This window comes from Myotis myotis, unplaced genomic scaffold (genome assembly GCF_014108235.1).
Source record: "Myotis myotis isolate mMyoMyo1 unplaced genomic scaffold, mMyoMyo1.p scaffold_m19_p_18, whole genome shotgun sequence".
NCBI classification, from domain to species: Eukaryota; Metazoa; Chordata; class Mammalia; order Chiroptera; family Vespertilionidae; genus Myotis; species Myotis myotis.
This window is the reverse complement of record NW_023416322.1, coordinates 34,888,174-34,900,954: the sequence shown is the minus strand read 5'-3', so window position 1 is coordinate 34,900,954 and position 12,781 is coordinate 34,888,174. Positions and strand designations below refer to the sequence as shown.

General features: G+C 54.5%; 1 protein-coding gene across 1 annotated transcript in view; it reads right to left on the bottom strand.

Moving 5' to 3' along the window:
• Window positions 1-12,346, bottom strand: part of TSPAN2 (tetraspanin 2) — a 33,184-nt gene extending 20,838 nt beyond the window's left edge. The window contains exons 1-2 of the mRNA XM_036344168.1: window positions 12,209-12,346; window positions 211-313 (exon numbers count right to left, since the gene is read on the bottom strand). Coding sequence (XP_036200061.1) covers window positions 211-313; window positions 12,209-12,277 — 172 coding nt within the window. The 5' untranslated portion in view covers window positions 12,278-12,346. The remainder of the gene's footprint in view (window positions 1-210; window positions 314-12,208) is intronic.
• Window positions 12,347-12,781: the final 435 nt, after the last annotated feature.

Below are 12,781 nucleotides of genomic sequence, written 5' to 3'. Positions count from 1 at the left end.
GCCAGTCCTCCCACTGGTCTTCCTGGGTCTTGGAGAGCAGAGGGGTGAACCCTGTGACCGCACTGCCCACCGCAGGCCCAGGTGCAGTCTTCAGGGCGTGGCTTCTCCTTTCTCTTTCCCTCTGTCCCTTCCCCTCCCCAGGAGTCCAGGACGGTCTCCCTCGGCCTCTGGGGCTGCCCTGGCTAAAGCTTAGGGAAGCACGTCACTCACCCACGTAGAAGTACTCTGGGGACTTGTCCCCTGACGAGAAATCCTTCATGGTGCCTCCGAACCGAAACCAGAGTCCAAAGGCGATGACGGCCGACCCCGCCAGCTGGAAAGCAAGCAGGAGAGCTTTATAAAGAAGGCGAGGGAAGCGCGTGCACCCAGGAGCGAGCGGTGGCCCAGGGTGCTGGGGGCTGGAAGGCCACATCCTTCACATTTCACAGAGGAGGTGACATGAAGTGCTTAGAGCCCCCGGGTCCCTGATGTGGCTCTGGAACTGGAGTTTCCCCCATTCTGCAGGCTGCCTGGGGTCATGGGCATACCCAGCCCTGGGCCCCCTGGAGGCGGCTCAGCAAGAACTTTCCAGTACCGGCCCCCTGGAAGGCACCGGTGCCTGCCCCCCTGTCCCTAAGGGCACTCTGGACCTCCTGACCAGCGCCACCCAGAGAGGGGGCCGTGTTTCAGACCTGGGTCACCAAGAGCAGGATGCACTCCAAGACCCGGGGGAAACACGCTTCTCTAATTTGGAAGCAAACACACCACCTCCGACCTGCCCCCTCCCCATGGGTGCGCAGTCCCCACTGAGAGAGCTGGTTCAGAGGCATCTGAACCCCCCTCCCCTCCCCTGGGGCCTCCTCGGTCACGGTCACTGCCCTGCAGGCGGGGAGGGAGCCTGACCGTTTTTTTTTTTTTGGTTGCTATTTTGAGTTTCCATGGAAAGTGAGAAAGGAAAAAATAATTTTCTGAAAAAGCATGGTCTGTGTGTCCTGCGGCTCATGGAGAGGCTGAGTGGCTGGCGCGGGCAGCGGCGGGCAGGCTGGCAGCTGGCAGGGTCATCGCCTGCTCCCTGTGGCCACTCTGAGGGCCTCGTGAGGCTCCCCACCGAAGCCGGGGGTCCTGTCTTGCCTCCACAGGACGGTCCCCAATGCCCCGGCAGGCTCCAGCCCCGCACCCCCTTGTCCACACACACCCAGCTGGAATTTCATTGGATCAATGCATCCACAGACGTTCACTGGGCACCTTTGGGACTCAAGGCACCGGGGGCAAGGGTGCTGAGATGTAAAAGTAGCCCCTGGTTCTGCCAACCCCTCCAGTTAGCATTGGGCTGCCCTGGCCTCTCACCTGGGAACAGGGTAGAGGCTGCTGGAGGCTGTCCCTCCCCACAGGGAGACAGAAGATCGTGGTCAGCGAGGTCGAGGTTTAATAAGGAAAAATATCAAAGTCAGGGGCCCGCAGGGCCCTTTGTCCACGGGCTCCTTCTATCCAGGGGGCTATTTGTAAGACCGGCACCGGCCCTTGGGGCCAGCTGGCTGGGTTTAATCTGAGGATCTTTCCTGCGGCCTCTGTCCCCTCTGGGCCAGCTCCCTCGGTGGCCGGGTCCTCAGAAGCGTGGCGTGACTTCAGCGAGGAGGAGTTGGAGTTAGAGGGCGGCTCGGCCAGCTGGAGTCTCTAAGAGTTTCCAGCGCTGAGTTAAGCACTAATTGGATAATGTGAGGGCAGACCCAGGCACTGGGCTCCACCAGCTTGAAAGGATTTTAGTTTTATTTTCAAAAAGGGTAACATCGCACGGAAAAATATTGGAAGAAGTCATGCTAAAACATTAATAATCTCTATCTCTGAGGGGTGGGGTTGCAGGTGACCTTTTCTTTTCGCTCTATTTTCTAAGTCTTCTGCAGTAAGCACCTAGTACGCTTCTACGTTTTAAAATGTAGTGGTTTTTAAAAGTATAATATGGTAGTTTGCTCGATCAAGACGAAGTGGGGAGAGTTTCCCTTGGGTCGCGCTTTAGTTTGGGAGGAAACCAGCTTCAAGGTTATTGCTGTTTCAGGTGCGGGAGAGAGAGCGATGCCCTTGGGAAAGCCTCCTCCTCCAGGAGCACCCGAGGCCGAGGGGCGGATGTGCCCAGCAGAGCCTCGGAGACACCCCTGCCTGCCCGCCTCCGTGGCGACTTGATGGAAAGAGTTTCCAAACACAAAGTGAAATCTATTGACAGAGGCGTCCGGCCAAGGCCTGCAGCCACCCAGCAGACTGTGGGGGAGGGGACTGGTCCCAGGGACACCCTACCCCGCGGCCACATTTTTGGCAACTTCGTTACACAGACTCTAATTTATGGCTGTCTGGATCATCCCTCCAGATGGAATGCATTTGTCCGCGACTGGCACAGATGTGTTTGATGCATAATGGAAAATTAAAAGAGAGGTTGCAATTTAAAGCCACGGGACAATGAGAAAATATCTGCACTTTGCTCATCCACGCCCCCCCAAACCCCAAACCACACGGGTTTCCTCCTGAGTCAAGGAAACTGTGGCTTAGCTGAATGTCATCACTGTGTGGAGGGAATCCTCCCTCCCGCCCGCCACTGCTCGCCGGCAGGGACATTGGGGAGGACGGCCAGGCCCCAGGCTGCTCAGGACAGCGATCACTGCTCTGGAAAGCGGCATCGACAGAGACCATGTCGCCAAAAGGGTCCTTTTAAGCTCCCCGTTCCTGTAAGGCTCTTGAGTGACTGTGTGCGCTGGGCTTGGGTAGCTCTACTAGAAATTGCTTGAAAAAAAAAAATCACACCAAGTCTAGCCCAGCCAGGAACACAGTGAGCGAGGCCACTGTCATGGAGGCCCATCGCTCTGTGGGTCCCCCATCCTGGAAGAGAAGGTTCACTGAGTGACGTGCCAGAAGCCTGCAGCCCCCCTGGAATTCTGCGTTTTAACCTTCCTAGAACAAAGCCCCAGCCCCCACCCATACTTCCTTTCCTTTCAGTCTCAGCCACAACACTGCACCCCAGCCACTGTCAGAACAAATAAGGAACACGGGGCGACCTCCTTTGGTCCCTTTCCTTCTCTTGTCCCCAGCCACATCTCCTCCCACTTCCTCCCCGTCTTTTAGGGGATCAGCTGTGGTCCTGGCCAGGGACGGTGCTAGGCATTAGGGAAGCGATGAAAAGGACAGGACTCACCCTAACAGGGAAGGTAACCGCATAAACTAACCAATGCAGTACACGCAGGCAGTGAGCTCGCACCGTCCAGGGACAACCAGTGCTCCGCGCAAGCCATTCCGTTTTGATTTACATTTTGAAGAAAGACTTAGAAGTCCCTGAGCAGGGAAGGGCTGGAGGGAGGAGTGGCCAGTGTGAGTAAGGACTTCGCTTCCTTACCTGGAACGCTGTGTTGGGGAGGGAAGAGTCTGGGGGAGGTTAGAGCCTGGGACTTCAGGGGCGAGTTGGGGCAACCTTGGCTCATGGCTTCTGCTTAGCTTGCTGCCAGCTTGGAGAGCCCATGGCTGAGCCTGGAGGGGAGACGGGAGCCACTCCCTTTGTGGGAACCATTAGGAGGGTCGCCTGAGGCCAGACGCGGTGAGGAGCCGCAGGGAAAGCTCTGGCAGGCTGACAGGACCTCCCTCACAGCCCTTCAAGGGAATACCTGGCCAACTACTGTTTTCAAATTCATTTGCACCAACACTGTGCAGACACCTCGGAAGGCAGTGTGAACACACTGGAATATACACAGCAAACACCTTCCATAGAAAAACAAGACAAAACTAGAGCACGCGTGTCAGTTCTGTGTTTCCCAAACCTGGGGGATGTGTGCTCCGCATCATATATGGACACACAGAGTAACTCTATACATGCCTTTTACAGGCAGGAGCGTATGAGCACTTAACACGGTTATAACAACACGCATACTCCACTCAGATGGAAGAGTGGACAAAGGCCATACCGGAGTCTGGCTTCTGCAGGGTGAACACCATGTATATACATGACCCAACCCATTTGCATTTCTCTTCTTTGGGATGAAGTCACACAGAGTTGGAAACGACACTTCAACCCTACAGCTGCCATTAAAGGCTTTTAAGCTGATATGTGCTCTTGGCAGTTCTCACCCCGGATGGAGTCACGCGACGAGCACTCACGCTTCCCGACGTGTCTGCACACCAGCCTGACACACAGGGCAGTGGTCTCGCCCTTCAGCAGGCGGACGGCAGAGGCGCATGTGCTCTGGAAGACGATGCTAATTTTCTCCACGAGGAAAGCCAGCTCCCAACGCTTTCATCCCAGTGAAAGCCAAGGCAAGGATTCAGATGGCACGTTCTCAGAATTGAGGATTTTGTCAAGAAACACAGGAGCCCAATGCCACAGGACATCGTGCACAAGCACCCCCGAGGACCCTGGCTGCCCTTGTCTCAACGTCAGGACCAGGTGAGGTGGAACTGGGGGCAGGACCCTGGCAGGGGTGAGGAGATGGCTAATCGTAAGATACCCGTGGTTCTGATTTCCCCTAGGACTTTCCTCCTCATAATTTCCTAGGAACGGCGCATGCTAAGGAATTCCTGAAAGACCTCCTTCAGGTAAGGATCTATTTTTAAATCAATCCGTGCTTAATTCTGTGCACTGATGGAAGGGTTCCGCACTCCAAACCACGACCACATCGGGAGTTTTATGCATCTTGGAGAGAACTTCGGGTTATGTGTTTGTGCTAAACATACCTTCTCCTGTTTAGGTTGTTATGAAGTAACCTGCGTGGATCAAGTGGCATTGCCAGGAGACAGTAGAGAGGTGCTGGGGGGATACCACGCGCAGGGCAGGAAACTAACCTGATGAAAAGCTTGTGAATGATGAGGCTGATAAATATAAACAGGGGAAAGTGTGTTGTATTTATTCCATGGTTACACATACCAGTAATGTGCTTTCCCTAGAGAAATAGAGGGAGGAGGAGGGGAGGAGGGGCCAGCAAGGATTGGGAGAAAGATGATAGCTGCACAGTTTCCTTTCAACAGCAAAATAAATGTCACAAACCACTGGCTAGGGGTTCCAGGGAGCAGATGGCTTTATCAAGTGAACATCAAATACACAGAGAACTAAAATCTAACCCGCCAGGTCACCCAAGTGGCTTACACGTGACGTCTGCCTTCCCTCACCCAGGAGATGAGCTCTCGGGGGACAACAATGGTCTTCTGTGTTCTCTGGACTTCTTCCTTGCAGCGTCCAGCTGGCTCTTGTCCCAGGCTCAGCCACTGAGTGAACAGTTACCTGAGGGCTACACTGACTACTGCGACATCTCATCTCTATCGAGCTTTATGCCAACAAAGACAGGACGTTAGACAATATTTACTTAATAGCCTAATATCTTTCATGATAGCTTGAGAGCCCTGGCCAGGTGGCTGAGTTGTTTGGAGTGTCATCTTGTACACCAAGAGGTTGCTGGTTCGATTCCCAATAAGGGCACATACCTAGGTTGCGGGTTCGATCCCCAGTTGGGGAGCGTAAAGGAGGCAGCTGATTGATGTTTCTCTTTGACACAGATATTTCTCTCTCTCTCTCTCTCTCTCTCTCTCTCTCTCTCTCTCTCTCTCGGCAGTAAAACATATCCTTGGGTAAGGATTAAAGAAAAAGCCTGCAAGAACTACTCTTGAGCAGATAAACAGGATTCTTAAATATCAGTCAATGACAGAGATCATCACCCAATTTTAGTTGTTACAGAGAGACAATGGGAGAATCAAATGTTTCAGCAGAACTCAGGTTAGACTCGGAGAAGCCACACCACTTTATTTATTAAAATGTTAGCTTGGATGGAATCCAGTAGAAATCATGAAAGGCTAGTTTGGTGTTCCAAAGAGATTGTTCTTAACAGCAATTTTACCAGAAACCACTGTGGGCATGAAGGCAGGGAGGGCCGGGCATTTACAGGGGACAGGACAGATTGGAGGGTGCACAGGGAGAGCAAGGGGCTTCCTGGGTGAGTGGCAGCAGCTTCCAAGGCCCCTGCCCCTGCCCACAGCGGGACTTGGCCAGCCCTGCCCGACTCTCCAGCTTATCAGCTGACTCCTTCCCAATCCCCACCATCATGGGGAGGGGAGGGCTTGGCACACTCTTTGGAACATTTGCCAACTGCTCTTCTAGAAATGTTACCTCTTCTGAGTGTTCACACTGAATAGCGACGCCCTTACACAGGATCTTAACAAAAACACGCGCGTGCACCGAGCTGTGGTGTTGAGCAGCCGGAGGGATGAACACGGGGGCCCCACGGCCTCCTGCGTCCCAATCGGGCTCTGCCATGTACTAGTCTGTGATCTTGGGCAAGTCACTTAACCTCTCTCACCCTCAGCTTCCTCGACTGCAAAGTGCAGGTGATAATAGTGCCTCCCCACGAGATTCAATGAGTTCACGTTACAGACGTAGAGCGGTGAGCGCCCAGCGCTTGGTGTTATTATGCTGGTAGGCTTGCTAATGTTACATTCAAACCGAAACGTAACCTGACTCAAGAGACGAAACGCCACTCCCAAGGCACCAACGACCTGGCCCTCCGCTGCCTTCCTCTACTAATTCCGAGGTTCGCTCTACACTCTTTCCACGACACACGGAAATCCCTGCGTTTTCTAAACCTCCTCGCTGTGCCAGTGCCCCCTCCAGGGACGGTTTCCTCTCTCTCTTTGGTTTTAGTGTTTACAAGACCCAATAAAAGAAAAACGGGGAAAATAATTTATGAGAGAAAGAATAACTCTATGTAGGCAAGGGCTATCCGCTAGAACTTTCTCCAGTGATATAGGCGCACGTGTTCTCTCTCGGTGCTGTCCAGTACTGCAGCCACTAGCCATCGATGGCTACTGAGCATTGGAATGTGGCTAGTGCGGCTTAGGAGCTGCATATTAGATGCCTTTGCATACTAATTGAGTTTGCTAGCCTCGTGTGATTAGGAGCGTAGTCACCACATTGGACAGTGCAGGTCTGGATGCGCGTGCTCATCACGGCTTCGAGCTTCTCTCCCCTGAGTCGGCAGCCTTGGAGTGGTCACACCACTGAGTCTGGGCCACACACACAAGCCCAGCTCCGTCCTGGCTGGTTCCGAGTCCCTGAGCAAGCCTCCCTGTCTGTTTGTTTGTTTGTTTTTTTAAATATATTTTATTGATTTTTGACAGAGAGGAAAGGAGAGGGATAGAGAGTTAGAAACATCAATCAGCTGCCTCTCACACACCCCCTCCTGGGGATGTGCCCGCAACCAAGGTACATGCCCTTGACCGGAATCGAACCCCGGACCCTTCAGTCCGCAAGCCTCCCTGTTTTGTCACATGTAAACTGGGGGTGACAGCTGAGGGTCACTGTGAGGATTAAATATCCAAAATGTAAAGCCACCAGCCCACTCTCTTCCCACCTTGACAAAAACCAGAAATAAAGACTATCCCGCAACAAGGCCCAGGAAATTCCTGTCTGCCTCCTGGGATGGCCTAGCTGTTAGGTGGACCCCAAAGAATACTTTCCCCAGGTATTTTTTTTTTTAAAGCAGTCTTTCTCAACAGGCCGGAGCGCTGAAGTTATAGTTTGAAAGACGTTTGGGGAAGAGGAGGAGGCAACCCCTGTAAGCTGCCGTCTATTCAAACATTTTCCACTCCCGAGGCCACGTGACACGTCTCTCCTAACAGCACCTGTCAGGCATCACCCAGCGAAACCCCAGAGCTGCATCCATCATGGTAAGAAGGAAAGAAAGCGACTTCACACAAGCCTTATATGGCATCTGCCTTTCAACAATGAACAGTCCCGCTTCCTGTTGGTGGGTAACCCTGAGCAGCTCGAAAGCACAATGATAGGAAGACGCTAAGCGTACAACAACAAACGAAGGAATAAACATGCCCACGTTTCTCTCTAAACCACCGTGTGTGGCTGGCTGGGCTGTGGTGTGTTACTTACATTGCTATGCAACGGGGGAAAAAATAAAGGCGATTTCAGGGAAGGGCATGGAACTATGCTATGCAATTTGATTAGAGTGTCCAAATTTCGACCTGACAGGTATTGCAAAGGGTTTCTTTAATGTTAGACACCAGCCATGATAACAGAAATTAATTTAGTGGGGTTCATGGCTAGGCTTTACTTTTTTCTTTTTTCTTTTCATTGAGATTTTTTTTTTAAATATATTTTATTGATTTTTTACAGAGAGGAAGGGAGAGAGATAGAGAGTTAGAAACATCGATGAGAGAGAAACATCGATCAGCTGCCTCCCGCACATCTCCTACTGGGGATATGCCCGCAACCCAGGTACATGCCCTTGACCGGAATCGAACCTGGGACCTTTCAGTCCGCAGGCCGATGCTCTATCCACTGAGCCAAACCGGTTTCGGCTTTTTTCTTTTTTTAATCCAATGGTGATTACAGGCAGTGGCCCTGAGCCAGGAGTGCTGGGCCAGCCCTGGCCGGGTCTAGTTGAATGCTTATAAAATCAGGAGCACTGCCTAAGGAAACTTCAACCAACCTGCCTGAGGAGGGTGCAGAGGATTGGTTAAATTTCAGATCCGCAAAGCAGACCCCGCCCCGGGCCTCGGTGCCGCCTCCCGGTGAGTTCCTGGCAGGAAAGGAGTGCTGTCACCGGGGACCTTATGCCTCAGAAGGGCAGGCGCACAGCATCCAAGGGTGTGTGCACACATGACCCTGAGTCCCAGCTGAAGCCTCTCCTTCCAGGAAAGCTGTCCGCCCGCCCCCCACCCTCCGCCCCTTCCCCAAACCTCCCACAAACCCCTCTAACCAGGAAAAAACAACTTCAGAAACTGGGGTGGGGCTTCTCTGGAATCAGGTCCCCTCAGTGACCATGGAGGGAGATATCTAGACAGTTTATCCCAAATAATCCCTTTCCCTAAATCATTACGTACTTGTCCCAGTTCGCCCGTTTGCCTCTGGTTGTGCAAGTACAGATGTAGGAGGCTGCCTGTGACCTGGGAAGGCTGCCTGTGGCAGCTGCTGTTCCAGGACCCTCAGTCCGCACCCCACCCCTTCTGCCCCATGGAATTAGGAGACAGGAAGGCCCCATTTTCCCCTCCTGGGCTCAATCTGTGCAAGCAGAGAACAAACCAATAGGTAATAAGCAGGGAGACAGGGCCTCCGTCCTTCAGATAAAGCCGAGAATCCATTACCGCGCCAACTGGGAAGTCCACTTGTACCAAGCTCTCTAACCTGCAACTCATGTATGCATGCTGCAGACATTTACTGAGTGCCTCCTGTGTGCGGGGGACTTTTCTAGACATGGAGATACAGCCGTGAACAGAACAGAAAGAAAAAAAAAAAATCTCCGCTCTCAGTTCCAGTGGGGAAAGTCCAGAGTACAGACTGAAGATGAGTGGTTATCCTAAAGCGAAGACGAGCTGCAAGTCACTTGGCAAGCATACCCTCTTCTCCCACACAGAGGGGGGAGGGAAAGAGAGCCAACTTCCACTGACGCTTCTGTGTGCCAGGCACTCAGTAATCACAGTTTTGAGCTCTTACTTTGTGCCAGACTCTGAGGAAGGTGAGCTCAGATACGGTCCCCATTCCCTTTCAGTCCTCTCAGCAACTCCGTTCCCCTAACGGAGCAGATGAGGAGACAGGGCTGGAAGTCAGAAGGCACTGCTCAAACGCACCCTGCCTGGGGTGCCTGGGGTCTCGGCACTCAAGCCTGATCCCCTCGCCAGATGGTGGTCACACCCTCCCTCACTCCGTTCCTCAGCTGGAGGCAGTGTCACCCCCTCATCCTTGCCCACCTCCATCCCTCCAGCCCTTTGGTTCAGCTTAGACATCCCCCTTCTTCGGGGGAACTGTGCTGACTCCTCACTATTGCTGTGGACCTTGTGCTGATCTCCTCCCCTGGATCACAGGCGTGAAAGGTGGTATCTGACCCCACCAGGCCCTCAGTCATCGCTGTCTTCCTACTTCCCCTCCTTATGGCCTTCCCGTCAGAAGTGGGACATTACTCACTTGGCTTTATCCTGTCCGTTTTGTTCGTTGTTGTTCTATAGGCATCGGTCTCACGTCCTCAACTAGATTGGCAGGTTAGAGAACAGTGTTTCATATTTATAAATTATATATATTTACTAGAGGTCTGATGCACGAAATTCGTGCAAGAGTAGGCCTTCCTTTCCCCGGCTGCCAGCACCGGCTTCCCTCGCAGCCTTGGCTTCATCTGGAAGGCTGTCTGGAAGGACGTCCAGAAGGACATCCGGTCTAATTAGCATATCATGCTTTTATTATTACAGATAAGTTACATATCTATGTATACATGTATAAATTATCTTTATAATGCTTGTTTAAGGATTATTTAACGGAGTGGCTCTCAAACTTGAGCACGAATCAGAATGATCTGGAGGGCTTGTTAAAAGAGCTTGCGGAGTCCCTCCCCGAAAGTTTCTGATTCAGCAGCCGGGACTGGGTTGAGAATGTGCATTTCCGACAAGTTCCCAGGAGCTGCTGCTGCTGGGCTGGTGCAGGAACCACTGGGAGAACCACAGGTTAGGAGTGTAATGCACCACAGGGCTGAGCAGCACGTAGGCTGAGTTTGAGTCACCACTCACTGGCTGTGTGACCTCGGGCAAGCCAACCTATCTGAACCTCTGTTTCCTCATCTGTAAAACTGGGGACACAACAGTAAGCACATGAGGACTGTTGTGAGGATTAAAGGTAATAATGATGCCACGTGCACAGTACTGCCCCTGACACACTAAAAAGAAAATCAAGAATGCTTCCTCTCATCGCTGGGAAGGCTGGCACAACATCGAGCACTGAACCGGCACCGGACCCAGCCGAAGCCTTCTTTCTCAGGCTCACGTACAGCTCCTTTCCGATTTGTAAGCAGTGAGAGTGAAGGATGTCACTGAAGCACGACATTGATCATGAACAGCTTTGGAAATTAAGCCATACTATTCAAAAGCACAGCAAAAGGGCCTGTAGAAATACTACCCCTTCCCCTGTCGTACGCTGGGTGCAGACGCCCAGGTGTACAAAAGCCATGTGTCTTTTGAAAGCTCAGGGGCTGTCTTGGGGCTACCTCCTTCACACCTTGCCTGATGAAGGGTGCTGAGGATGGCTACATGGCCTCGGAGAGCTTGAGCAGCTGGAGTCACCCAGGCTTCTGGGCTAATGGGTTGGCAGACACCAGCAGAGCCCATCATTCAATAATTGATTAGCTGCAGGCACGGGCAGACAACCTCCCCAGAGCAGTTAGAACCTCCCCCACCTCCCTCACCTCCCCCATCCCCGTTGTTTCAAAGCACCCAGGCCCTGCTGCTCCCTCCTGCCCCTAAGAACTTCTTCACCCAAAGCACGATCTGTGTTTTCCGTCTGGGTCTATCCGAGCAGTTATCCTGGCTGACCTTCTCTTCAGGACGCCCGAGAGGGAATGTGCGGAGCAGACAATGTTCAGACCTTGCCCCCCAGTCCCTTAGGGCCTGAGATAGGGTAGCCAGGGATCTAGGGATGGCCTAGCCCTAGTCTTGCTCCAATAATATAGGCGACAGGGGTCATGGCCCGATCTCTCTGTGGACCACGAATCCCGGGCATGTAGCTCATTCAATGCAAAGTTGAATGAGATCATCCCTGGGAGCGTTAGTATGTAGCAGAGGCTGCGGGTTGGGGGTTGGGGGAGATGCTGCGGCCCTCCCTTCCGCTGCTCCCCTGCACAGAAGAGCATCACCACCTCCTCTCATCCAGCCGGACCCCTCCCTAATGCTCAGGGAAAGGACCACCCTCTCCCCCTTCCCCAAACCCTTTTCTCTCCTACCCCCAATTTCCTGCCAAAACCATCAGGCCAGGTGGTGAGACCACACACTCAGATGGGGTACCACCCCCGGCAGCCCCCCATGTAAGCCCCCCCCCCCCAACGCCCTGGCCGAGCCCAGTCTGCAGGGGGAAGGAGCGCGAGCAGGGGGGCGTGGGCACGGCGGGAGGGAGCCCCCAGGAGGTGAGGAGAGCGAGCGTCCCCGCACCTGGAGTCCTCAGCTGCGAGAGGGACACCCCGGCGGAGAGGTTCCTCAAAGGGAAGAGCCGACGGTGTCTCCCCTTCTCACCATTTCTCGTTGCCCAATCTCTCTCTTTCCGTTCCGTCCTTCTCCATCCCGCCCCTCCCTCGCCGCCTGCCTTTTTCTCATCTCTGCCGTGCGGAACACCCCGCTTTCCCCCGGAGCCCGGCTCGGACGCCCGCAGCGATCCATCCTCCAGGGACCCCGGCCCCGCGCCCCTGCCCGGCCCGCCCCTGCCCGGCCCCTCGGCTCAGGGCCTCACCCAGAAGAGCAGGTTGAAGCCGAGCAGCAGGTACTTGATGCAGCGCAGGCCCCCGCGGAAGCGCCCCATGCTGCGGCCGGGCGGCGGGATCCCAAGTCCCCAGGCCGGCGATGGAGCGCCCGGAGCAGCGGGAGCCGGCGGGAGGAGGCGGGGCTACGGGGGCTGGGGGCGGGGCCCGCGGGGCGGGGGCGGGGCCTGGGGCGGAGGGGCGGGTCTACAGGGGGCGGGCCTGCAGAGGGCGGGGCGGGAGCCCGGCAGGGGGCGCGAGAGGGCCCGGGAGGACCCCAGCTGTGAGGCAGGCGAGGGGAGGGGGCACCGTGCGGCCAGTAAGGGCACCTCCCCGCTCTCCCCGGAACGAGGGACCGCCTCCTACCCTCCCGGTGCCGGGCGACGTGCCCCGCGGGCGCCCCGCCATGTGGTTTTCTGAGCATCTGCCAGGAAGGAGCGTCCACTGGGGACCCGAGACCCACTTCCTCAGCGCCCTGCGCAGAGACGCATTTGAGGCTGCAGTGATGGTTGAGGATCAGGACGCGTCCCGGTGGCCATGGAAACCTGGGGGGGGGGGGGTGGCCT